Source organism: Balaenoptera ricei, chromosome 10, assembly GCF_028023285.1.
Source record: "Balaenoptera ricei isolate mBalRic1 chromosome 10, mBalRic1.hap2, whole genome shotgun sequence".
NCBI classification, from domain to species: domain Eukaryota; kingdom Metazoa; phylum Chordata; class Mammalia; order Artiodactyla; family Balaenopteridae; genus Balaenoptera; species Balaenoptera ricei.
In genome coordinates, this window is record NC_082648.1 from 101686150 (window position 1) to 101712561 (window position 26412).

Here is a 26412-nt window from a genome sequence, read left to right on the forward strand (position 1 = left end):
ATCTGCTCAGTCCCCTCTGCCTGGCCGTGTGCCCTCCGCCCCACCTGACCACCCACGGCTGCCTCAGGATGAGTCAACGGGTGACAGAAGCCACAGCCCTGTTGGTGGGACAAAGGTGGAGGTGGGGGCTGCCCCACCTCCTCAGACCCCCGGGGAAGCTCAGGTGCTGGCACTGAAGGCTGAACCCGTGCTGGAAAGAAAACCCCACCATGCGTCACTGGGAAGTTACATAAAAATTCCATTTCTAATGACCCAAGACAGCAAAGCTATAAGCCAGCATCTCTATTCCTGGCTCGGTGGGAGAGCTGCTTTGGAAACTCCGCGGCTGCCATCCCTGTGAGGTTTCCACCAGAGGGCCAGCTTCAGAGGGCACACCATCACCAGCACCCATATTCACCTTAGCCCCCTGTGGGGTCCGCAGAGGGGGACCTGGGAGTGTCACGCTGTCAGGTGCCACCACCTGGGACCCTCCCCCACTGGTGACATTTGGGGGAAGCCCCTCCAGCAGAGGTGGGAGTTGGGGCTGAAAGAGTGAGCATCCCTCATGCTGCCCCCTGGGCCCAGCCCCGGTTCTGGGGTCTGCGGCCGTGGGGCTGCTCCCTGGGACTGGCTTAGATCAGCTGGGCTCTTCACAGGTGCTGGATGCTGGCTTCTCACCATGTTATCTCAGATAGTCCCCGACAGCCTGATGAGGCAGATATCAAACTCCCATCTGGTAAAGTAGGACACTGAGGCTCAGAGAGGTGAAGTGACTTGCCCAAGGTCACACAGCCACTCAGTGTCTCAGACGGGAAGCAAGCCCAGCCTCCAAACTCACTCTCCCTCCTGGCACTATAGGAGTTTCCAGAGCCTCCCGAGCCCCCGACCCTCACTCCTCAGAAAGCACATTTACCACAGACAGATTTGATTTATTGACCCGCGTTCTATTTCTTTGAAAACTGGTAAACTACCCACAGTGGTAGCTGGTGGCCAATGATAAATCTCAAATAACAGGGAGAACATTCTGGATGAGCAGGACTCCCCAAGCTGACTGCTTCCAGAATCACAAGTCAAGTACGCATCTCTGCATCCACCCCTTGGGTCAGCCAGGGACTGCTGTTCCCAGATTTGAGGATTATTTTTAAACACCGAGTTTGGCGAGGCCTGAGTGGAGAGGATGGAGGGCATGTGAAGAGAAACAGAGCCGGCGAAGATGAATTAAACCCCACTGGCAACAACAACAGATCTGTTCTCGGTCAGCCAGGCTAGGCAGGGCTTGGGAGGGAGGGAGGGGGAGGCGGGCCCTTGGTGCGGGGCAGGGGGCACTGCCACGGACCCTCCAGGACCCCCCATGCCTGGCGGTCCCCGGCTCAATATCTGAAGGTTCCTTAGCCCACCATGACCTCCCCTGGGCGTAGCCAAGAGCATCCCCTCTTGCCTGGACCAGGTCAAGGGCAGGGTGGCCTGGAGGGTGGGCCTTGGGTTTGGGCCACACTGCCTGGCTCCACCTTTTGTAACCACACCCTGTGTGACCTGGGACAAGTGTCCTCAGTCTCCTCGGCCCTAAAAGGGGGATGAAAATAGTATCTAATTCACAGAGTCCTTGTGATGATTGAATGAAGTGATGCATCAAAGTGCTTGGAATGGGGCTGGTGCTCGAAAGTATCCGTGGGGAGCGCTCCTTGCCGCTAGATAACTCTGCCCCAGCCTCGCCCACCAATCCAGGTCCTGTTGACTTCCTGAAATGCCCATCTGACCACCCACCCACCTCCTTAGGGGTCTTGGCAGCTCCAGGTTCAAGTCCATGCTCACTTCCCAGGCCCCAGGTGGTCTGGCCCTTGCTGCCTCCTCTGTCTCTCTCTGCTCCTCAAGGTTCAGCCCTCCAGGATGTGCCTCTCCTCTGGGCCTTTGCACACGCTGTCCCCACACTGGGGACACCCTTCCCCTCTCCTGCAGGCGGGCAGCCTGGACCCAGCTTTTGAGGTTTAGCTGCGGTGCCCATCTCTCAGCAAAGCTTTTCTCCCTCTGATTCTCTCACTCCCCTGGGTGGGTTCCCGAGGCTGGCATGGGCGGGAGCATGCTGCCTGATTAGTTTGTGTCCCAGCTTGAGAGCAAATGGGTCAGAGAAAACGGGTGGCAGGCGGGGGCGTTGAGAACCCAGACCCCTGCCGTAGGGGCCTGACCTCTTTAGACCCGGCCACCTGAGCCCCGCATTTCCCAGCAGCAAGAACAAAGAAGGGCACGTGACTAGTTACACACCTGTCACCCAGACACATCCCACCTTGCCCCACCCCTGCAGGGGTGCAGCTCTGCAGTCAGCCCCGTGGCGGGCGGGGTGAGGACGGGTCCCAGACCCAGCCTCCTGGGCATTGGGTGCTGGTGGTAGAGCACAGGAGTCGGGCCCTTTGCTCGGGCTGGCCCTTCCCTGGGCATCTCTTCCTCCAACTCAAATGTCCAATTCAGACCTACCACGAGGTCTGGCTCAAATGCCACCTTGTACATGAAGCCGCCTCGGCTACTCGTCCTCGCCACACCCAGTGTCCAGGGAGTGGGTCCTCTTCTGCACGCCCATCAGTGAATACCTAACGGGCCTCTACAGGGGGCCAAACCCAGCGCTGGGTGGGGGTCGGATTCAGCCACAAACAAGATGGACCAGGTCTGGTCGCCATGGGACGACGGTCTGGGGGCGACAGTCAGGAAGCAACTGATTCCATGATGAATTAGTAATTAAGCTTGGGCATTCTTCTTCTTATTAATATTAGTATGAGCATTATGAATTAGTAATTAAACAAGGATAGAGCCCTTTGGGGCCTCACAAACAGTCCTGTGGGCAGAGCAGGTGTCCAATAGACGGGTATTGGAAATAACCCTGGAGACAGCCACTGGGCGCCCACTCTGGGCCCCGAGGCGTGCGGAGCACTTGACTCCGATGAGCTCATTTACTTCTTAGGCTGTACCACTGCCCTCCCCGGGGTGTGGATGGAGGGACGGGCGGGGCAGAGCCAGGATGCCAAGCCCGCACTCTGCTCCTGTGCCCTGTCTCCATGGGCAGATAGGCGTGTTCACTCATCAGGCAGCACACGCCTGCACACACATGTCTGCAACAACACGCACGCGCACATGCATACACAACCCCCTGCTGCCCCCACACACATACATGTGACAGGCACACATGGTATCAGCGGCGACCTTATCCTCCAGCAAGTCCCCAAGTTTCCAGCGCCTTTCTCTGGCGATGCAGACCTAATCCTGAGTTTGTGAACTTTTATTTTTAGGACAACACACACTTGGAGGTTATGAAATCTCAGTCTGAAACGTGACGTCCAGGAATAGACGCCGGTGTGAAGCAAGATCAAGGTGTGTCCTCCTGACCCCTGGGGCCTGCGGAGGGAGTGGTGGCCGGGTGGGAAGCAGGAAACAAGGCGGACGCGGGCCAGACTGCGACAGGTGTGCCTGCAGCCAGGCTCTGGGCTGCATGGCCAGCTGTCACGGCCACCGTGAAGTGCACCCCACCTGGGGCCCAGCCTGTGTCGGTCAGCCCCTTTCCCTTCCCACATCTTCTCAACCTCACGCCGGCCCTGAGGTCCACACTGCTCCCATCTCGGTGGCCTGCACCCCACCCCATGAATCAATCAAGCACATGGGGCCTCCCTACACTTCTGTCCCCGAAACCTACCCTCACCTCGGAGCCAGAGAGCTGCCTTTCGAAATGCAAATCCCATTGCATCACTCCCTAATTAAAACCCTCCAAGGGCCTCCTACAGCACCGCGTGGAGGGATGGGCAGGGGGAAGGCCAGACTCCTGCCGGGGTCCTGGCACCTCCCCGGCCAGGGAGGCCCACCCTCCAGCCACACTGGCCATCCTGCAGCCCCTTCACCATGCCCCCCACCCCACCCTGTGGCTTCCCTTCACCTGGTAGATTCAGATGAATCCCCCAGTGCCTGTGTCCTCCAAGAGGGGTCCTCTGACCCCAGCACGAGGTCGGGGACCCTGCCGCGTGCGCTCATGGCCTGTCCACCTCTCCTTCAAACACAGATAGTGGTTTATAGTTGCACGCTTGCACAGTGGCTCTCTCTGAGCTGCGTCTGTCCGCTCCCCTAGACTGTGAGCTAGACAAGGGCTGTGACCCAGGACCGGCGGCATAATTTGCAGGACCCAGTGCAAAATGAAAAATGCAGAGAACCATTTTTGTTCAAAAATCAATAAGCATTTCTAGACAGCGACGGCGGAGCATTAAACCAAGCGCGGGCCCTTCTGAGCGTGGCTCACACACCGTGAAGCTGGCCTGGCTGACTCGGTTTTGGATTGTCACAATGCAGCATGGGCCCCGGCACATAGTAGGCACTTTATAAACACTTGTTGGCTTGGCTGAGTCAGGCTTTATCATCTCCATTTTTCAGATAAAAAAATGGCGGCTCAGAGAGCCTAAGTGATTTGCTTAGAACTGGAGGCTGGCAGGGCTGGGACTTGAACTCAGGTTTGTCTGACTCCAAGCAGGGGCTCAAAGTGGGTGCTGGGGTGATGGCACAGGTTTTGGAGTCAGTCTCCCCAAGCCTGGAATCTGAGTCCTGCTGCTAAGTAGCTGAGTATTCTAGGCAAGTTATTTCACTGGCCTCAGCTTCCTCGTCTGTAAAATGGGAACCATGACCCCCACCCCTTGCTGGGGTACTGAAGAAAGATGGAAAGGACCAGGAGTGCTAGCAGGGCACCCAGCACATCGAGCAAATGCTCCGTAAATGGCTCTTATCTGGTGTTGCCCACTGTTGTTTCCAAAGCCGGTGGTTTAGGTCCCTGGGAAGTTGCTGTGCAAAGGAAAGTGTGTTTGAACTCTTCCTTTGATGCCTGGCTTATGCCTTTAGTTAGCACTGACTTCCTTCCGCCCCCGCCTGCTTGTTAATTGCTTCCCTGCAGGGCACAAGCTCCTTGAAGGGGACGGCGGGCTTCTGTGCCTCTCTATCACCCACAGAGGATGCTTTGCACACAGTAGGTGCTGCTGCTCAAAGAGCAGGAACTCTGCCAACACTCATTGGCCTGGATGCGGGGTCCACTTTATTGCAAAGAGCAAACATTCTGATGGGAACAGCAGAGATGCAGGCAGAGGCCTGAGTGCAACTCCCACTGAGACGGGGTGTCAACTTTCACTGCCAACACCAGGAGGGACCTTGGGTGTCAGCCTTGTGGTGGATGTCACTCCTCTAAGCCAAGAAACCCCAACTCCGGAGTCCAGGGGAGCCCCGGTGGGACAGCGCAGGGTCCTGGATCTACATCCCTTGACCCCCACCCAATGTCCCCAGCTCCATGGGGCTACTGTAGGGTCAACTCAGGAGGGGAGAGGTGAGCTCTGCAAAGTGCGGTGTGGGGCGTCGGCGTGGGTGTGACCACGGGACGGCGTGCAGGTCACCACCAACTTGGAAACCACTCCTGCCCCCCAAGTCCCTCCTTCAAGAGGACATGCTAGTTGATTCCCAAAAGGGCTCTCCTTCCTCAGCGACAGCCCCACCCCAACCTCTGCCAACTGGGCTCTGGGTTCAAGTTCCAAACCTGGCTTGTTTCCATCATCCCTTCTTGGGAACCTCACCGAGTCCTCCATGCATGTCCCTTTCCTGAATGTTTGAATGTGGGCACTGTTGCGCTCCCATTTCACAGGTGAGGAAACCGAGGCCCAGGGAGGGGAGAGATCTGCCCAAGGGCGCGCAGCTAACAGAGGCTGGGCTGGAAACTCCAGTAATGCTGAAGGCCCGGACGCTCTTCTCCCTGCTCAGAGTCACACCAGATCACCAGGTGCATGGCTCCCCCCGTTAAGGGGAGGGCTTAGCTGAGAGCTCGTGAGGCCCTCTGCCTCTATCTGTCCTCCCGAATTATTTGGCTACACCATGGAGAGAAAACAACCCCTGGAAATCCCAGTGGCATTTTTTTCCCACTGGAGAAACACGAAAATATCACATGAAGAATGGATCACTTAAAGTGTCAGGGCAGGAAGAGGAAAGACAGGCCCGCAGACTGTCGGAGGGCAGCCCTGGATTTCTCTCCCCACTCTGGGGGCCTCTATTCCAGCCTCCCTCCGTGGGCTCTAGCGCCAGGAACCTTCCCTCACTGGGGAGAACAGAAACCAAAGCCCAGCCTCAGTTTCCCATCTGTAAGTGGGGATAACACGCCCCCCTTGAAGGGGTGTTGGGAGGGGCCAAGGAGGTGATGGAGGCATTCATTCACTCATTCCCTGCCGAGGGTGATGTTGGGCAGCCCCGGGCTAAGGACTGCAGACACGGTGGTGGGCTAAACAGACCCCTCCCGCCCCTGTGGGGCCAACCACACGTGGCGACTCCGGGCACCTGAGCACAGAAGAGGGCCCTGACCTGGTCTGGGTCATGGGTGTCCCCAAGATCTGACAGGTCAGATCTCAGGCAGGCTCAGCTGGACCAGGCGAGGTGGGCCTGGGGAGGGAGCACGCCAGCCGTGAGGCCAGCACGTGCAAAGGCCAAGGGATGGGGCCGAGCTCAGGGAGGAGGCGGGTACAGTGGAGCAGGAAGAGGGCAAGGGAAGGAGATGCGGCCGGAGCGGCAGGCAGTGAGTGCTCCTGGCACGTAGTAGGTGCTGATGGGCCTCTGTAGGGCCCACCCCCACCGGTCATGAGGACCACCAGAAACCGGGGGCTTGGCCCTCTCAGGTGAGGAAGGGGTGGGGAGTAGAGCCGAGGACAAGTAAAGCCAAGTGGGGAGGAGCGAGCCGTTTGAGCACCTACTGTGCACCAGGACAGCTGTGCAGTCTCGTGCCTGAACCTGCCGGGTGAGGGGAGGGAGGGAGGCGCTGGCCCACGCTCACACAGGGACCAGCCATGACCCAGAGGGGGTCCCCGGGGTCTGCCCACCCTGTCCTCTGCCTGGCCGCGCCGGGCCAGCCGGCTGGGTGTGCGCACAGGAAGAGACCATCAGGGGAGCTGGGTGCAAAGGGGAGGTGGGAAAGGGCACCAGGTCACCAGGGCAGGGCCCCAAGAGCAGCTGACTTTGGGAAAGAGCTTGAAGGGAGAATGGGGTGGGGGTGAGGGAGGAGGCTGGAGGTGGTCCAGGTCGGACCCTCACACCTCCCCCGCACTCCCAGTTTTCCCTCCCATCCCAGCTTCCTCGCTGGTCCACAAAGCACGGAGCTTGTCAGAGCATTTGCCCCTCTATTCACCCACCCTGTGTGCTAAGCTCCTGATACAGAGACACTAAGGCACAGAGATGGTCGGCAACTTGCCCGAGATCACACAGCCCGCAGGCAGAGGAGCCGGAACTTGAGCAGGTGGTCCGGGGCCAGCATCTGTGCTCCTCACACAGGGCTCCCAGCCTCTCTGCCCAGAGCCTGCTCTCCCCCCACCTGCCCGTCACAGCCTTCCCTGGGGCCCCTCACACCCTTCTGGGACTGAGGGTCACTTTTGGCCCTGCCTGGCTCCTTCCCCAGGCTGGGCGCTTGTCCAGAGCAGGGACCCTGGCTCGCGGCTGGGCTCAGTGAGGGTGAGCTCCTCACCCTTCTTGCTCCTGAAGGACGTCGTGCCTGTGCGCGCCGTGGATCTGGGAACATCTTTATCTGCCCAGCTCTGGATGGCAGAGACCAGAAACCCTGTCCCTCACAGCCGCTGGCCTTCCACTCCCCACCACGATCAACCCTACACCCCATTAAAATGAGAGCGACTCAGTCGGGCCTTGCATAGGCAGAGGGGCATGGCTGCCGGCCGGTGTGGACAGGAACTCAGCTGGTTCTTCTGGGGCCAGGAGGAGGCTAGCAGTTGGAGAGAACCTCAGCCCTACGCCGGCGATGGGGACCCAGCTCAGGCCCGGGGCCTGGGGCCACCAGCTGGGGACTGTCCCCGGGGCCAGGCTCAGGTCCCCCTGCCTTGGTGTCTTCACAGCACCTCACCAAGAGTCCCATTTTACAGGTGAGCAAACTGAGGCTGTTCTCTGGGAGGTCTCACAGCTCGGAAGCAGCTGAGCTGGAGTTGCAGGGGCACGTCTGGGCTAACACTTCACAGGATGAGAGACGGTGCGTGTGGATTCCTCCCGAGGCCCTCAAGGTCCTCGGTCAGATGCGGGTCAGTGATGCCACTGCTGGAGGCCGTCCTCCATCCCGGGCACTGCCCAGGTGAGGTGCGTTCGTGAGTGCATTCAGCCCCCTGCCCTCTGAGGAAGGAAACCGAGGCACACGGAGCCCACGGTGAGGGTGTGTCCACCTGACTCCAAAGCTGGGCTGCCTTCCTGGCTGCTCCCTTCCGCGCCCCCCGCCCATCCCCCGCCGGCAGCCGAAGACCTGTCCACCAGGGAGGGCTGTCCGCTCCAGCTGCTGTTGGAAACACATCATGTGACCATCTGGACACAGTCAAAGGGCCCCAGGCCTCTACAGCCAGGTCTGTCCTGCCCCCAGGCACTGCCCCACACCATCTCCACACTCAGGGCCCTCTGTGCCCCCGTAGCTGGCATTTCTGTCGTGGCCAGTGCCACGGTGGCATTTAAAGCCAGGCCACAAAGGAGGCTGACTCCCTCTCCCTCCCTCCCATCGCTGGATCCTGCCTGTCCTGAGCTGGGCCAGAGGTAAGCCTCTTTTCTTGTCCCCTGAAGTCACAGGTGCTCTGCTTACGGCTGACGGAGTGCCAGGTCCAGACAGGCCTGGGTGCCCCTTATCTAGTCCCCATCCAGGGGGCCAGTGGCAGCCCAGGCTGACTGGTGCTGTGATGGGGAAACCAGGGTGCCACGAGAGCCCAGGAGAAGTGCCCGACCCAGCCTGGCGGGATGGGGGGACGGGGATTTATTTAATCCTCACGCAGTTAGGAGGTGGTGTGATTATCCTCAATTTACAAATGAGGGAACTGAGGCACAGAGAGTTTAAGTAACTTGCCCTGGGTCACCCAGCTCGTTGTGGTGAAGCTGGGATTCAACTCAGCAGAGGGTCTGGCAGGAACTCCTGATGGACCGGTAAGTGTGGGAGGGCATTCCCGGCAGAGCAACTAAGACACAAGCAGCAAAGTGAGGGTTCATTCCGCGCAATAAATATGGGACCAGTTTGGGGGCAGTCCTCACCCAGGTAATGGGGCTTCCCGTCCTGCCTGTGGTCTGAGGTTCAGCACAGCGGCAGAGAACCAGAAGGAAGGGCTCTGACCTTGGGGTCCGAATGCTTGGGCTCTGCCACTTCTCAGCTGTGTGACCCTGGGCAAGTGCCTTCACCTCTCTGAGCTGGGCTGCCTCAGCCAGATCCTGGGCACCTACGTCATATGAAAGTGCAGCTGTATCATTGCCTTTACTCCTGGTGATGACCCCATGCAGTAGGAATTCCTTTATTCCTCTTTAATAGAGCCTGTAATCACAGCACAGACCAGCCTGCCTGGTGGGCTGGTGGGGGGGTAGGGGCGGCGGGGCCGGGCTGGAGAGAGCATGACCCCACAGCAAGCTCGCGGAGGCTAATTTCACGGCATCCTCTTGCGCACGGTGGGTCCTCAGTGACTGTGGGATGAGTGGCACTAACACCCCTCCTGGGCTCAGCAAAGGCCCTGCTGACACCCGCGGGCACGAGGTACGAGAACGTTCTCGGAGGCCATTTTTGAGAGGAAAACCCTGGAGACGGCCCAGCTGGATAGATGGGAGAACGCATCGCAGGATGTCCAAACACTGAATACTCTACAGCCGCCTAAGTGAACCGTAGCCACACCAAACGTCACGGGGCATTTTAGCAACCAGGGCTCAGGGAGAAACTTTGGTCCCCAGATCAAACTCTGCACGATCCACTTTAGGAAGCTAAAAAGACCTATTAAAAATGTAGAATGCATGTAGCCGTGACAAGGGCACAGAGAGGAGTGGGGGTAACGGTGGTGGCCCCGGGGGGACGGGGGTGGGTGTTCCAGCTGTTACGCTGGCTGTTAAGTTCAAGGATGCTTATCCCTGTGCTGGGGTTCTGATTCCAGCAAGGATTTGTCTCCACATGGACTCCCCGCCTTCTCCCGGGGAGCCCCAGACACTCTGCCCCGTCAAGTACTTCCTGGTCATAAGCTCTCGATGACTCGGTTTCCTCGCCTATAAATTGGGGACGCCGGTCATGAAAGGTCGTCCTATGCTCGGCAGCGTGCCCCGACCACATGGGCCCCTGTGAGGTAACCCAGGCACGGAATCCCACCGCCACCTCGCAGCTGCCCGGGCAGGTCACCTGGCCTCGGGGAGGCTCAGCTTCTCCTCTGTAAGTGGGTGTCCTGCCCCTTCCCACCCCTCCCAGGTCACGGGAAGATGAGAGGTGAAGAGGGCGCCGTGTGAGAGGTACCCTCGATCATTCACAAAGTGACATTAGATGATTCAGGGGTGGCAACACGGGTCTCTGCCTGAGCCAGGGGATGAAACCAAACAGACGTTGGTAACTGAATGCACCGCACACTGCAGATGCCAGGGGTGGGGGAGGCAGCAGAGGCCCTGGTAGGGGCCAAGCGCTCTCAGCTGTGCCCCTGACACCCCGCCTTCCCGCCATCATGCTCCCCCAACCCAAGGAAGACAACTACATTCTGACTTGCCAAGGAGTCGTCGCTGTCACTGATGGCGGACCCTGGTGTGGAACCGACCAAGCCAGGTAACCGAGCTGGGCCTGGTGTGCCCTGGCACGTGGTGCACCTGGGGTGAGGTGCCTGGGCCAAGGGTGTAGCACGTGGTGGGGAAGAGCCAGAGTGTATCAGCTCAGACCCTTGGAGAAGCAAGGGACCTCTCAGACCCTTGGTTTTCTCTTCTGTCTAACGAGGACGGGGTTCCGAGTAGGATGAGGTGGGTGGAAACTGTTGTGCGGGACCCTGGAGGTGGCTGGACCGGGGTTGCCTGGAGTGTGGTCCCGGGCTCCACTTGGGAGCTGATTAGCAGCGCGGGATCTGGGGCCCCCCGGGACCCGTCGGATTAGAACAAGGGTGGAGGCAAGGAATCTGCATTTTACCAGCTTCCCAGGGGATTCTGACGCACACTCAAGTATGAGAACCATTGGGCTAGGTCAGAGGCGGGGACGTTCTTCTGTGAAGGGCCACACGCTAGGTAACATGGGCTTCGTGGGCCAGGAGGGCTCATCCCAGTGACTCAGCTGTGCCGTTATAGCAAGCAAGCGCCCTAGACAACACAGGCTGCGCGACAGAGGCTGTGTGCTAATAAAACTTTACTCACAAAGCCAGGCAGCCCCGTGTTCTAACCCCCGTGCCTTGGTACCCAAAGTACAGTCCGCAGCCCATCGTGGCAGCATCTCCAGGGAGCTGGCAGGGCCTCCACCTGCTGCATCCCAGGCCGTGTGCGAACCTGTCCACACTCAGTTCTGCAGGCAGCTACGGGCCTGGCGGGTTCCTTCTGGGTCTAAGGGGGGCTGGGCGGCGGGGGAGCTGGGAGAGGGGCTGCCTAGCGAGTCTGACAAACCATGGCACCAACGCGGCTAATTGGAAGCAGCTGCTGTTGCAACCAGAGACTTAGCTGTGATTAAGCGAAGTTGCCTTTAGGCCAATCAACTTCAAAATTATGCAAATAGGGCCGCAGCGGAGACCACAGGGATGGTGCCGGGCCGGCTCCCCGACCCAGCCTGGCACTCTTAACCCCCCACTGCCGGCCTAGAGGGCCCACGGCCACGTTCCCATGGACCAGCTCCACTTCTGGGGATTAACAAGCCTCCCAGCCACACTCTCTGTAAAGTGGCACCAAAGCTGCTGAGCTGAGAGGGAGGTGAACCAGCAGACGCCCGGAGACAGCGGATCCACCCCCCCAGCCCCCCCGTTTGATAAGCGTCGGCTAGCCAGGCCTGGGTCGCCAGCCTGGCTGGCGGCCACACTGGCCCTCAGGGAGCCTGGCAGGGGATGCTGCACACCAAGAGGGCTCCCTGGAGGCAACGGCTGAACGTGGAGGAAAACGGGACACTCCCAAAGGTGGCGGGAGGCGGCTCTCAGCCAGCCTCCCCGAGCGCTTGCGAACTCTTGCTCACCGCCACCAGCTCTCCCGGGCCCCGACCTGGACAGAAAGCGGCCTCCTCCTGCCCATCTCCACTCCTGGGACCCCCGGCACCCCGCATTTGTTGCACCCCAAACTGAACTCCTCAGCCATCCTAGCCCATTGGGCTTTGCTGCCTCCCTCGGCTGGCCCCTCCCTTGGCTGATGTCCCAGGAAGCATGAGTGGTCTGCCACGGGACTGGAGTGAGGGGCAGGGGCCAGGAGAGAGAGAGGGAAGACCCCTCTCACGCACGCCCCTTCAGGGGCACTCCCTGAGTCTTCATCCTGGTTTCGGAGGATGGCGGTGTCATATGTCCTAGGAGATGGGAGAGAAGCCCAGCTCTCAGGTCCGAGGTCATCATGTCCAGGGGCTGTCAGGTGTCTGGTTAGAGGCTGGATTCTGGAATCAGACCAAACTGCTCTGAGCCATCTCACTGGCATTTTTCTCTTCCCGTCTACTCTCCCCTCTTCCCAGCCTGGGGGCACCTCCCCAGCAAAGCCAGGATCAGCCAGCACTTCCTCTGTTTAAACTCACTTTTGCTCTGTCCTCCCCAAATTGGTGACCCATTCCAATTCTGAGTTTGCACTCTGGAAACAAAAGAATTGCTAAGAAATGTGCCTGCAGGCATTCAGAGCGGCCAGAGCCCTCTGACCGTCCCCCAGGGGGGCTCTGACACCTAAGACACTTAAGCAGGAGCAGGGAACAAGGGGCTGAGCACAGGCCCCTGATGGAGGGAAGTCCCCGCCCTCAGGCTGACAGCGCCCCTCCCAGCAGGGGAGGTCCCTGCTCCTGGGGCAGAGGCTGGTGCCACGAGGGGCCTTTATCACGTGGGTCCCACAGGGGCCAAACGCAACTCCCGGGCCCGTCATAGCAGGCTTCCTCCTTTTCAAAACTGAACATTGCTTATCATGCAGAGAAAATTGCTAAATTTTATAGTATAAGTTGACATCTAGGTAAACAGTATTATGGAGGTCTAATTCGTGTGCCACTGTGGGGAATGCTAGCTCCAAAACTTCTGGGGAATGGAGTGGTAACATCAAAAAGCATTTATGGGAGAGCCCTGCCAACAGGAAACCGGATCAGAACTGGGGCGCGAGGGCGGGACTTCAAGGGGAGGTGGGTGCTGGGCCGGTGCCTGGCAGAGGGCGGCCAGAGAGAGGACAGAGAGGGCAGGAAGGCTTGCAGGAGGGGACACGGTTGCCCTGTGACCCTGGACACGCCACTTAGCCTCTCTGGGCCTCTCCCCATAAAGTGGGGTGCTAACCCCAGCCTCACGTGGGCGGTGTGAGATTAAATGAGACAGTAGAAGTGAAACCTGGCCCGAGCTGGGAGCTTAGTAGGTGGTCAGTAAACAGGGCTTCCATTCCCAACCTCTGCCTGGCTGGGGGTTTGCTTAGAGCTGTCACATATGCTGTCACATCCGTTCTCTTAGGTGAGTTGCACGTGACCCTGAGCAGTGGCCGGGGGAGGTTATTAGCCTCAGATGAGGACACGGAGGCTCAGAGAGGCTGTCATTTCTGAGGGTCACACAGCTCATACAGAGCAGACCTGGGGCTAGCACCTGGGGCCCTAGAATCTCAGCACAGGTTCCCTCCACTATGTCAAGCTGGCCTCGCCCAGCACAATCTGCATGTCCCTGGCATGGTTGAGGGTGGGCGCGAAGACATTTGGGGCTCGCAGGGCCCTCTGTGCTGTGGCATAACCCCCCCTTCTCAGCTGGGGGCGACTTGCCCTGGACTGGGATCCAGGGTGCAGACACAGAACCCAAACGAGAGTTAAGCCGTGTCTAATGACTGGCCTTCCACACAGTGGAAACGGGAGGATGAGACCGTTCTTGAGCACTTACTATGTCTTGTCCAGCCCCATGACAGGCATTTGACAAACACGGTCTCCTTTAATTTTCCAAAAAAGGGGGATGACCGCTCACAGTTTGCAGATGAGAAAACTAAGACTCAGAGAGGTTGTGTCACCTGCCCAAGGTCACACAGCTGCTGAGCTACTGGGACTTGGGCCCGAGGTGGTCTGGTTTCTAAATCAAGGTTCTTTCTGGGCCTTAGGCTCTTGGCCTTGAGTATTTGGGGAAGGAGGGACCTGCCACGCCCCCAAACCAAACCACTGGGAATTTCCCCCTCTCCCAGTGCCTGGGGGAAAACAGAAGAGACCATTCTCTGGGGATGGGAATCTGCTGGTCTCATTTCCCACCAGCACTGGAGCCCTCCCCCTCCCCCCGCACTCAGGACTTCCCCAAAGATCCAGCCCGGGGTTGAACTCCCTCTGGAACTCAATGCACCACAGCCCTCGGGGAGTCCACTCCCTCCGGGGGACAATTCAGACTGGAAAGCGGACAGGGGGGATCTGCACTGCTGTCTCCCTACCCTCCTCCCCAGTCCCCCTTGCTCAGGCCCCACACTCAAAAAGCTTCTTTGTTTATTTGTTTTGAACAAGCTTATTTTAAAACAATCAGCATTTGGCTCCAGTGGTGAAAGACCCCATTCAGGAGTTGTGTCGGCAGGAAAAGAAAGCATCCTTGGCGGGGGAGGCCCTGCTTCCTGGTTCTCAGACCTGGTGCCTGGCCCCAGGGATGGTGGGGGGCTACATCCAGGTCTTGGGGTCGCAGCTCTGGTTCCAATCCCACCTCCACCACTAACAAACTGGTGGCCGTGAGCTGGTCACTTCATTCAAAGCCTCTGTTCCTCCCTCCCTCCCTCCCTCTCTTCCATCCTCCCTCTCTCTCTCTCTTCCATCCATCATTCAGGCAGGAAACCTACTAGGTGCCAGTCCCAGCTCTAGGCACTGAGGATACAGGAGTGAACCAGACACACCCGGTCCTTGGCATGGAGACGCCTTGGTCTGCCTATCTCGGTACATCCACGTCTGAGGCCCCTGCAGACTGCTGGCTCCCCGAGGCTGCAGCTGGGGACGACGTCCCTCCGAGACCCCTGGCTGCCCAGCCCAGCACTGGTCAGGGAGGAGGAGGTGGCGGGGACTGGGGGTAGGAGGGGGCCAGGGCAGTGGCGGAGTGGGCGGTGAGAAGGTGAAAGGCCCCGGCCACGGCCTCGGACAGTCCACAAATAAACTCCAGCTCATCGCTCTTTCCCAACTGAGATAGAAAATAGCTTTCACACTATACTTTCTGATTTTTTTTTTTCCACTTCACTGCTTCTAAATTGATCCAGAACAGATTGTCCAATTGTTTAAATTTCAGGAGAAAAGTCTCCTAATCTTTCCCTAGTCCTGCCCAGAATTCTGCCTGGCCCCAGCCCTCCCCCGGAGACCCCACTCCTCGGCCAGACCCCAGCTGGATGTCCGGGGCTGACCTGGACTTGCCCGCTGGCCTATGGACTTGTAGGTGATGGACATGGGCTCACCCGGGATAGGTGGGTCTGCATTCCCAGATGGTACTCATGCCCGGACCCACTGGAAAGAAAGGCTTTGTTTTCCCAGGAAGGACCAAACTTGCCCAGCACTGTAAGGCATTGGAGCCACACAGGAGCCTGGCGGCCCAGGTGGAATTAGAGGCTGGCACCTGCCTCCTCTCCTATCAGGAAAGCCACACAACATAAGCAACTGTGAAGTGCTGTCATTATTCCTATTGACTATGGCAGTAGGGCAAACAGGTGTCATCTTGGGTGCCTACAGGATCGACTGGTTGGGACTGCCTGGGGGGCTGGGCAGAGGCACATCCTGACTCCATGCTGTGATGGATTGATTAGCAATGTCTGCCCTAGGCACAGCAGTGGCTGGTGGTGGTACGCAAGCCACATATCTGCCATCCTACATCTACAGAGTAAAGTCCAAACTCCTTAACTAGCCAGAGTCCTTGGAGATCAAGCCACTGCCGACTTCTACAGCCTCGCCTCCACAGCTTTCCACAAGTACCACGGGACAGCCATGCTATCCAGAAGTTTCTCAAACTTCTTCCTCTGGGCTCCATAGGCATTGTTCCCCCTACCTCAAGATCACCCCACCCCTTGTTTATCGGCCTGGTCGACTCATCTTCCATTTCCTTGGGTGCCACCTCCTCTGAGAAGTCCTCCTTGATGTCTGGCCCCTTTCCCCCAGGCAGAGTCCCTGCCTTGTCCTCTGTTCTCACCCACATCGGTGCAATCCCTTACGTGGGACTTGGACCCGGGCAGGAGAGCCTTCCTGCGGACTTGGAGCCCCACCAGGGCAAGCCCTGGGTGCAGTCTTTGGAGGGAATAATCACATGACACATACCCAGGCTAATGGCTTGCCCACTCCTGTCTGACAGCCAGCCCCTTTGGAGGAGGACACAGGCGGCAGCAGAAACCAGACTCCAGATGTTAAGGACCCCGCTGCCCTCAAGCTCCAGGCCCAGATGACGCTGGGGCAGCCCCAGTGCAGACCCTCACTGGCTCCTGCCAGGCCCTGCCCGTCCTTAGGGGCTCGCTACCCCATGTCTCTCTCTGCCAAAGAGAAGGAATTCAAATAACAGTGACAAATGAGTGGGGACACGTGGAGGGCTCCCTCCTGGAGCGCTTTGCCTCCGTGACCCTCGCCTGGACACGTTGCAGGAGGGCCTGCGGTGGACCCACGTTGCAGAGGAGGAAACTGAGGCAGAGAGGACGGAGGTGGCTGGGCAAGGCCACCCAGATGTGAGGGGTGGGCACAGGATTTTGGTGACCCATACCCCCACGCATGTGCCCCTCCTGACCACTGAGGGCACTCTGCCTTCCCCCCACCCCACGTGAGAAGATCCAAGTCCTGGCTTTGCTACTTAGCAGCTGTGTGCCCCCGGGGAAGCCATAGCCCTTCTCTGAGCCTTGGGTGGGACAGCAATCCGTCCTTGCTCAGGTATATTCTGAGAATTAAACCAGGCAGTGTTTGCAAAGCACCCAGGACAGGGCTCGGTGTAGACGGGAGGAACTCTCAACAGCTCAGGGCTCTGGGGGCCCTTGGGCCCAGCACCCCATCCCTGGGGCCGTTCCGTGGCCTCAGCAGCGTGGGGGTGCCCTCCGCCCTCACTCCTTCCCTGACTCCGTGCCTGGAGCCCCCCTGGGAAGGAATCAGATGGCCCACAGGCTGGTGGTCCACACTGCCTGCACCATGCCTGTCCCCAGCTCCGGAACCTCCCTGCAACCTGCCGTCCACCGTGTGGAGCCCAGCGCCCCCTCCGACTTCCCGTGCACCTTTACAAATCACAAACCACGCTCAATGCGTGATCTTTGCACATCACCGTACCCCCAAAGGAAGACAGCATCCTCCCGTATTATGGAGGCAGAAACAGAGGTTTAGAGAAGCACTGGAACTTCCCTGCCCTAAAGAGGAGGGGGTCACAGACGGAATGCAGCTCTGTCCTGCACCAAAACCACACTGTCAGGGACACCAAGCAACCTGGGTCCCCAGATTCGGGCCACCATCCCTGGTCCCTGGAAGTGGGGGGAAAGTTCATACAGAGAAGAGAGATCATATCTGGCTATAAAACTCATTCCACCTCATCGCTCATGGCCCTCAAAGAGAAGCCTCTGCCCCAGTCCTTGGGCCCCTTCCAGAGCTTCCCTGAACTTAGGCTTTCGAAGTTTCCTGACAGCCATCACTCACTCACTCATTCATTCATTTACTTACCCATCCATCAATCCATTCATCCATCCATCCATCCATCCACCCATACATTCATCCACCCATCTATCCACCAGTCCATCCCTTCATTCACAGACCCGTCCAAAGCATGCCTGAGCTAGAAGCTGGCTACAGAGCTAAACCAGGAACAAGGTGGTCTCTACCCTTTGAGGACAGAGAGAAACTCCACTGCTTCTGTGCCCACTGGGTGTTTCTGTTATTAAATGTGGTGATAATGATAACAGTATTATTTACTGAGCACTTACTATGTGCCAGGCTCTACATCAAACATGTTCCTTGAATCTACTCTTTTAATTCCTGCAAGAACCCTGCGAGGTAAGTGCTATCCCCATCTTTAGAGGAAGAAACTGAGGCTCAGAGAGGTGACATAACTTGCCTAAGGTCACACAGCTATTAGGGGTGGAAACTGGGATTCAAATCCTGACAGCCCCTTCCAGAACTCAGGGATAAGATAATAAATAATGGTTATCACTGTCATTGATCCAGGAGCCTGGAATGTCACAGTCCTTACCTTTAATCCTCAAAACCACCCTTGTAAGTTACTATTATTATTATCAGCTTTCTCAAGCGGATTTAAAAAATTAGGAGACTGAGGCTCAGAGAGTGAAATAAGCAGCCCAGCATTGGCCACAGGTAGGGGGTGGAGCTGGTGTGTGAAAACAGGCAGGTGAGCTCCAGAGCTGGCTCCCTTGCTGCCCTGCTCTGTGGTTGCCCTGGCACTGGGCAGGCACTGGGCAGGCACTGGGCAGGCACCAGAGCGGTCTAATGGCTCACTTGATTCATTTCCTCACTCAATCAACAGCCAGTCTTGGAATCCCCTGCTCCGGGGATTCCCAGATGATCGGGTTTGGTTCCTGCCTCGCTGCTTCACCGAAGGGCTGGAGCAATGCAGGCAGAGTAACAGTTAATAAAGTGAGAATACAGAGAGCTGACCTGTCTTTGAATATACACAATGCACTAACGAAGCTGCAAATTTATCTTATCTGGTTCGGGCAATAAGCCGTTCCCCAGATGAGGAAACTGAGGCTCACAGGTTATGTAACTTGACCAGGGTCACAGAGTTAGGAACAAGCAGAGGGGAGGCTTGTCCAGGGTGGATCCGAGGCTGCTCCCCCGGGAATCTGCACCAGGAGTTTCCCTGCAGCTCTGCTTCTCGCCCTGACAATGGGCCTCAGCTCAGAGGCTCTGCTCATTCCCCAAAGGCCTCATGGTCCCAGGGATCAGATTCCGGGCAGTGACACCCAGGGGATGCCATATTCCCGACCTGCTCCCGGAAAAATCTAAACAACAGAGCCCTTCAGAAGCAAGCCCATGGGAGGGTGTGCTGTACTCCCACTGAGCTGACGGCTGAACTCCACTGGCCAGGCCTCTGGGGCTCGGTGATGATGCCAGGCTTCCTGCAAATGGGCAGAGAGAGGCTCCATCCCCCGATTTTCTGGATGCAGAGACGGAGGCTCAGAGCCGGCAGCTCTGGCATGGACATTCTGGGACCCCTGTCCGGAAACCCAGCCTGGGCTGTAGCCGACAAGGAGAAGCAGGGCTCAGGTGGAGGGAGAAAGGGGATCTTCCAGACTTTGGTATTAGTGTCTGTAATTCTTTGATTTAATTTTTAGAATTTCCCTTTAGCAGCTTACGATACTGATACTTGCTCTGCTGTCCCCACAGAGCCCATCTGACCCAGAGTCTTGGGCTTCAGAGCTCTGACCGGGACCCCGGCCACCTGCTTCCCCTCTCTGGGCTGTGTTCTCCTTAGGGAAAGGGAGACTCGGAGGTTGGCCTTGGGGTTGCCTGAGGGTGCTGGAAGATAATGGACAAGAAAGGGCTTTGTAATAAAGGAACCTGCAAACATTAAAATCTGAAGATGCCCTTGGGAGGCCATGCCTGTCTGAGACCCACTTGAAGACTTTCCTCAGGCTGCTCCTCTGCCTGAATGCCCTCTGTCCCCTTCTGCCTGGCACTCTCCTATCTACCCTTCAAGACTCAAACCTAAAGTTACCTCCTCCAGGAAGCCCTCCCTGACCCCTCAGGCAGGGTGGGACCTCGCAGATGACTGTTTTTCTTCTGTTCTCCTGCCCCCAACAAATACACCGCAAAAACCACCAGGGCAGGGTCCTGTTTTAATTGTCTCTTGTCCCCCGAGCCTGGCACTATGTCCCACACAGGGTAGGTGCCCCAGAAATGTGGAATGAGCCAACGCTTAAATGCGTTTTCTGTTGGTTTATAGATCTAGCTGCACATGGACGATTCTCCCGACAAAGGCAAGGAGCCCAAAGTGAAAGCAAATCACCATCGTTTCGGTAACCTGCTCAGGGAGCCGTGGAGGAAATTCTGGCGCGGGATTATGGAAGGAATTGGCCTTTATTTTTAATTTGTGCCAATATCTAAGAAAGCGGCACTTTATTTTCAGCCCATCAAGTGCCGAGGAGCTTCGAATCTGGCGCAGGAGACAAACTTTCCCAGCCCCATTTCCCAATGCAAATCTCGCAGCCTCAGCGGAGCAGCCGTCTCCGCCCTCCGCCGGGCATTTCTCAAACGCTTGCCAGGAAGGAATAATCAGATTATGTAGCTGGGTTTTAACAGATCACGGTTTGTCTCATTTTCCAGGGGAGTGTGAACAAAAAAAAAAAAAAAAAAAAAAAAAACAGAAAAAAAAATTTTTTTCCCTCCCAGGGTTCTGTTAAGAGATTCCAGAACTTAATGCAGTGTTAAATTGGTGTGATTCGGGAAACTCATGCATTATTTCTTAATTTCTTGAAGGCGAGTTTACACGCATTTGCTGGGGTAGGTGTGCGTGCAGACAGATGGGCGGTGACGGGACTGTGTGCCCCAGACAGGGGAGGAAGGGGGCAGCCTGTCCAGAATACGCCAAGGGAACGCTCCATTCATGTCTGATGGCCGGAAATATGGGACAGGAGGCATTTGCATTTCATCTCTCGGCTTCTGCTTTGCCGCTTGGATGGTCAGGGAGAGAGAGATTCTGAAGCCTTTTCCTGATGGGAGAGCCTCGGGGTTTTCAGGGCTAATTTCACCATCCATGGAGTTGCTTACACCCCTCCCCCACCCTGGGCAGCAGCTACTGAGGCTCTGGCTGACACCCACCGGGTCTGCATCATGTCATGAACATCCTTGGCCTTCAAGGACGCCCAGTTCACTGTGACCTTGAGCACGCCACCAGCCCGCTCGGGCCTCAGTGTCCCCATCCGTACATGGGTAAGCGGACAAGCTTCTAGCTCCCTATCAGGCCCCGAAGCGGCAGCTCTTCGGGCTTCCCACCATCACGGCACAGCACAGCACACGGGCCTCGGAGATGCTGGGGTCCCTGACTCTATCTGGCCCTCCCCACAGCTACAGGATGTGGAGGGTGGAGGCCCTCACACCGAAGATTCTGGCAGTCCCTTTCTCACCACAACCTTCATGAAACCCACTAGACAGGCACCAAGTCTCTGCACTGCTGAACGGGAAAACCCAGGCTCAGAGGGCAAGGGCTTTGCTGGTGAGTGGTAACATCAGGATGCCCAGAGAAGGCCCTCCAGAAAATTCCCAACCCGCTCGCAGCTAAGGGGGAAAGGAAGGGGCAGCTTGTCACAAGTGGGCCAAGCTGGCGTGTGGGAGGGGGTGCGCTGGCAGAGCCAGGGGTGCTGGGACAGCCCCGGTCTCAGCTCAGAGACTTATTTATTCACAGTTGTCAAACAGATCCTGAGACTTGGTCACGTCTAGGGGCAGGTTTGAGGGATCTTGGGCTCTTCTTTACCTTCCTAGGGGGTCAACCATGGGGGGGGGGTGTCAAGGAATGTGTGTGCTGGAGGAGGGAAGGCAGGGAAAGAAAAAAAGGGAGGGGGAAGGAGGGAGGAGGAGACAGGACTTCTTCCCTGCCAGCCCCTGTGCAGGGCGAGACTGACACCGACAGAGTGGGTGGCACCTGGTACTCCCAGGAGAGCGTGGCCCAGGGTGGGCCCTGGTCACCCTTCTCACTTTCACTGGCTCCAGATGCCCCTGGTCACCCTTCTCACTTTCACTGGCTCCAGATGTTCAGGACCCCAACTTACAGAAGACTGTTTAGGAAACAAGGCCCCACAGTTCTTAGGGCTTGACTACTGACTGCTTCAGTAACTTCTAGAAAGAGTGGCTGGGCTGGGAAAAGCCACTCTGGGAGAGCCCGAGATGGGCTCTGAGTTCATTCTAAGATCAATATGAATCTGTTGTGTGACTCAGTTGGGTAAAAGCTCAAGCGAGGGGCTGAATTTATAGAGGTAGAGCATCCCCAAGAAGAGAGGTGATATCTTTCATCTGTGCCTAACACGGGCCACACTCTGGATCAGTCCAAAAGAGAAAAAACAGGACAATGGGTAGGATGTGGGATTCAGCAGACCCTGACCTGCAGCGGCTCACTGCACTGTGTCTGAAGGGGTACCATGGTTGCCGTCAGGCACGGGCTGGGCTCCAGGTGGTGAAGTGTAGTGGTTAGGAGCGCGAGAGTAGCTGGGTTACTTTTAACCTCTCTGAGCCTGTTTTCTCAGCAGTACAACAGAATCAATAACGGCCAGCTCACAGGGTTGGTGTGAGGACTAAATGCGATGTTGGGGTTCAGTGCCTGCCCCGCACCGTGCCTGGCACATAGTAGGCCTCTGGGCCTTTGTGGTCAAGTGCAATCCTGTTGCTGTGCAGGTGTATCCTTAGGCTCATGGCAGTGAAGTCGTTTATCACAGACTCGGACAGTTGAAGCAGCCCGATCTGGTGTCCACTTGGGCCTGGCGGCGAGGCAGTCCTCTCCCACCATGTGGCCGGAAGTGGGGAGCATCTGGCAAGGGCTGGGCCGATTGCCCCAGAGAGCTGGAAACCAGACTCTTCTTCTCCTTCTCGCAAACCTCCCTCTGCCCACCCCAATCACAGGCTCCACCCACGGGCCATGGACGTGTCCAAGTGCTGAACTTGACCATCCGCCCCTCCTCCCTGCCCCACCCCCACTATCTAACCCACACCCAGGCTGGGTGGTGGTGGTGCCCAGATCTCCTGCCTAGCCCTGCTCCAGCTGCACCACCTTCCCCTGCTCACTCCTGCTGCAGCCCCTCCCTGCCCCACCCCCTCCAAGCCCCCGCTCACCAGTCCACAAGATGCCTCCCTCCCTGCCCCCTGTGTGCCCGCATCTTTGCCTGTGGAGGGTCTCTGCCCAGAACACTGCTGCTCCTCTCTTCTTCTGGCTGCTTCAGGCCTGCCTTCCGGACCAGGCTCCCCCAGCCCCGAACCCACCTCAGGCTCTCTGGGAAGATTCTCCCCACCTGCACCCCTCCCACTCAGCTTCCCCCAGGCAGGGCTCCATCCCCACTGGCTTGTCGGGGGCTGTTTCCTTAAAAGCTGCCAAGAGCAGAGCTGATGCCCTTCAGCAGCAGACATGGGGGCTCGATGAGTTGGCTGAAGAAGGGGAGTGAGTGAAAGAATGAATAAATGGAGGGATGGATGGATGACTGGGACCGAGGGAGTGGCTCTCTTCCGGTCTCCTGATCTCCCTCGGGACAAGCTTCACTCCCTTTCTCTCTCACTCACAAAGGTCTAAGCAGCACTCGCCCTGCCCCCACCCATCCTGTCCAATCCAGCTGCCCCATAAGTTCCAGGCTGGTGGCCTGGGAAGGCGGGGGTGGGACGCACGCGCGCGCGCACACACACACAACACACACACACACATACACCCCCCACATGGCTCCGAGCCAATCTGCTCCCCCAGCTTCCCCATCATACCTCCCAGATGCCTGAGACAGAGTCAAGAATTCAGTGTGATGGTGACAGTAAAGAAATAGGCAGAAACCCCTCCCTGGGGCTTTCAGCTGGAGCCATGAGGCGCTGGGGCTGCCCAGCTGCAGCGAACTTTCTGGCCACCTCTTTCTCCTGCTCCACATTCAACCCCCAGCCAGGACAGGCACAGCCAAGAGCCTCTCTGGGGAGATGGATTCGTGCAGGGAGATGTCCCACCCTGAGCAGTCACAGGTCTAGGGGATGGTGGGGGACCGACCCCCAATCCCGGGCGACCCTGACCAGCATGGGTATTGTCCTGGCTGACACCAAGGACCGAGGCTGGGCTGCCTGTTTCCCCGCCACCTTCAGACCACCTGACAGATGAGGGAACAGGGGGTGACGGAGGAGCCTCCCCTAAGCCTGGTCTGAACGCAACTTGCTGGCTCAACAGTATTTCAATCGCAGCCCGGAGTGAAATTCACAGGACGCCGGTGACTAAAGACACCCTGGGGTCCAGGCCCTCATTCCACAGACTTGGAAACAGGCCCAGAGAAGGACAGGCATCTGCCTAGGGTCACACGGTCAGAACTCACAGAGCTTTCTCCGTGTGACCTCGCAGCAACCTTCAGAGGTGGGAATGGCGCCCACGCTACTTTACAGATGGGGAAACAGAGGCTCAGAGGGGTCAAGCGCCTTGCTCAAGGTCACACAGCCGGGGGAGAGAGGGCTGGAGGCCGCCGGCTGTGATTCCTGGTGCAAGGCACTTTCTGCTCTTCCCATCCCGGCCTGGGCTCCCTGGGCTCCCTTGGGCGGGAGGAGCAGTCACTAAGCCAAGGGATCAGAGAGGCCGAGAGAGGCAGGGTAGACACAAGAGGCCCACAGACACACTCCCACGGCAGATTATATAACTCCCCTTCCCAGCCCCACCGCCCCAGGGGTGCCACCCCGGCAACTGCACAGGGCACCAGACCCAGACGGACCCGCCGGACCCGCCTGACCCACCAGCCGGCATCAGTTCTCTCTAAAGAGATGACAGTTGGAGGCGCCAGGACGCGCTGGCTTTTTTTCCTCCTTTCTGGTTTCCTCTGGCTGAGTAACAAATACTAATACTAACAATGATAATAATAATTAGAATAAATATAACCTGAAGACGCTTGGGGTGTCGTTGCCATGGCAACCGCTGGAGCTAAGGCACTTCGGAGGCCGCCGCGGGGCCACCCGGCCCCAGGCGCGGGATCAATATTGATTCGGCCCCGGGAGGCAGCGGCGGCTCCACTGGGGCCACGCGGCGGGTGGGGAGCGAGGGGCACGCACTTGGAGGGGTCTTCCTGGTAGCCCGCGCCGCCCAGCTGGGACCCCCGGAACCGGTCGGGTCCCAAGCGTGGCTCCGGAACCCTGCCCGGCGCGCGCGGGGCTCCCGGTTCGCTCAGCTCCAGGACTGGTCCTCGGACGCCGGTTCCCACCTCGGACGCGGATGCCGGTCCCAGCTGCCGCGTCCATGCACGGTGCGCCCTGGACTGGTCCTCGGACCCGGGACCGGTCCTCTCCAAGGTCCAGCGACCCCGACCTTGGCGAGCCCTGGCGCGGACCGCAATGCCAGGGCACCGGCTGCCCGACACGGCTCCTGCCCCCAGAGTCTTCCCCGGGCGTACCCCGCCCCTTTCCACAGCACCCCGGACCCCCGATGCACCGAACTCACCTCTCCCAGGGGGCCCACCCCTCCCCGCCCCGGGCGCCCGCACACCTTCTCGGAAGCCGGGGCGCCGAAGACCCGCCCCCCACTCGCCGGGACCCTCCTCCGCCAGGAGCTCCGCCCCGACCCCTTTCCCCCACCCCCGCGCCCCGACCCTGGCCCGGCGCACCCCTCCCCCGCGCGGTACCCGCCCGGCCCGCCCGGGGCGCCGCTCACCTTGTGCCCGCCGCCCGCTCGCTCCTTGCTCCGCAACCGGGAGCCGGCGCCCGCGGGGCTGAGCCGCCTACCGGGGCGCGGGGCCGCTCACGCCCCCGCGGTGCCCCCGCCGCCGCCGCAACAGTTGTCCCAGCTCCGGGGGCTGCGGGGCCGCGGGGACTCGGGGCTCCGGGGCCGGCGCCGGGAGAGCGCCCGCTCTTAGGCGCGGGGGGCGCGGGCTCGGGCTGGCGCTCCGGCTCGCGGACCGGCCGCCGGCCGCATGCCCCGCCGGCCGCCCCGCCGCACGCCCGCCGCTACTGGGCGGCCCGCGCCGCCCGCCACCCCGCCGGCCCCGAGCCCCGCGCCGCGCCCGCCGCCGCGCTCATGCTCGCCGGCCCCGCGCTCGCCGCCGCAGCCGCGGTGCCCACTTCACTCTTTGCCGCTCGCCGCTCGCCCTCTGCTGCCCCCTCTCCCCGCTCGCGGCGCCCGGCCGTCCTGCCCTCGCCGCCGCCGCGCCGCACTCCCTCCCCAGCGCCCGCGGCGCCCTCCTCCCTCCCTCTCTCTCTCCCTCTCTCTCTCTCTTCTCTCTCTCTCTCTCTCTCTCTCTCTCGCCCTCCTCTTCTCATTTTTTTCTTTCGCAATCTCTTCCTCCCCTCTTGCGCGCTCTCTCCCCGTGTGTGTTGTCTTCGTTTTTTCCCTTTTGCAATCTCTTCCTTTCTTTTGTGCTTCACTCTCTTCTCACTCTTTTTTCTTTCCTCCCACCCCCACTCCTTTCCTTCCTTTCTACTTTTCCTTTCCTTTCCCCCTCTCCTCCCTCTTTTCCTTCTGTTCCTTCCCTTTCTTCTTTCTCTCCTCCTGCCGGCACCCCATCTCTGATTCTCTGTCTCCCCAGCCCCACCGCACGAGCTCACCTGCCTCCTTCCTGGCTGCTCTCCAGCCTTCGGCCGGGCCCGGCTGTTGGGGAGGCGGGCTCCCCCAGCCCCTCCCTGCGGGAACACCAGACCCGCTCCAGCCAGGTGGCCGCTGTCCTGGCAGCCCCTCCTGCCTCCCCTCCCGCAGCCTGCCACTGGAGGGCCCCACCTGCAGTGCCCCTCCCCCTGCGGTGCTAAGCAAGACATTCCTTCCAGCCAGCCCCCCTCCCCCCCACCGCGGGAGGTGGTCAAAGTCAGGGTCAGGCGGAGGTGGTCCATGGCAGGGTCAGACTTGGGCAGGAGAATCCTTCACATCAGACAAGATCTGCTGTCCAGTTTCCAATGAGAAAACC

At 58.9% G+C, this 26412-nt stretch overlaps 1 protein-coding gene across 5 annotated transcripts in view; it reads right to left on the reverse strand.

The window, feature by feature from the left end:
* The window catches only part of SHISAL1 (shisa like 1), an 81529-nt gene extending 55449 nt beyond the window's left edge, over positions 1-26080 (reverse strand). Inside the window, exon 1 of one of the 5 annotated variants that reach the window (XM_059937129.1) lies at positions 24724-24846. In XM_059937129.1, the coding sequence (XP_059793112.1) occupies positions 24724-24760 (37 nt within the window). In that variant the 5' untranslated portion in view covers positions 24761-24846. Of the gene's footprint in view, positions 1-24723; positions 24855-25169; positions 25404-26059 lie in introns of those variants that run through there. The other 4 variants (XM_059937127.1, XM_059937126.1, XM_059937125.1 and 1 more) reach the window with 4 other exon arrangements.
* Between the last annotated feature and the right edge of the window lie 332 nt (positions 26081-26412).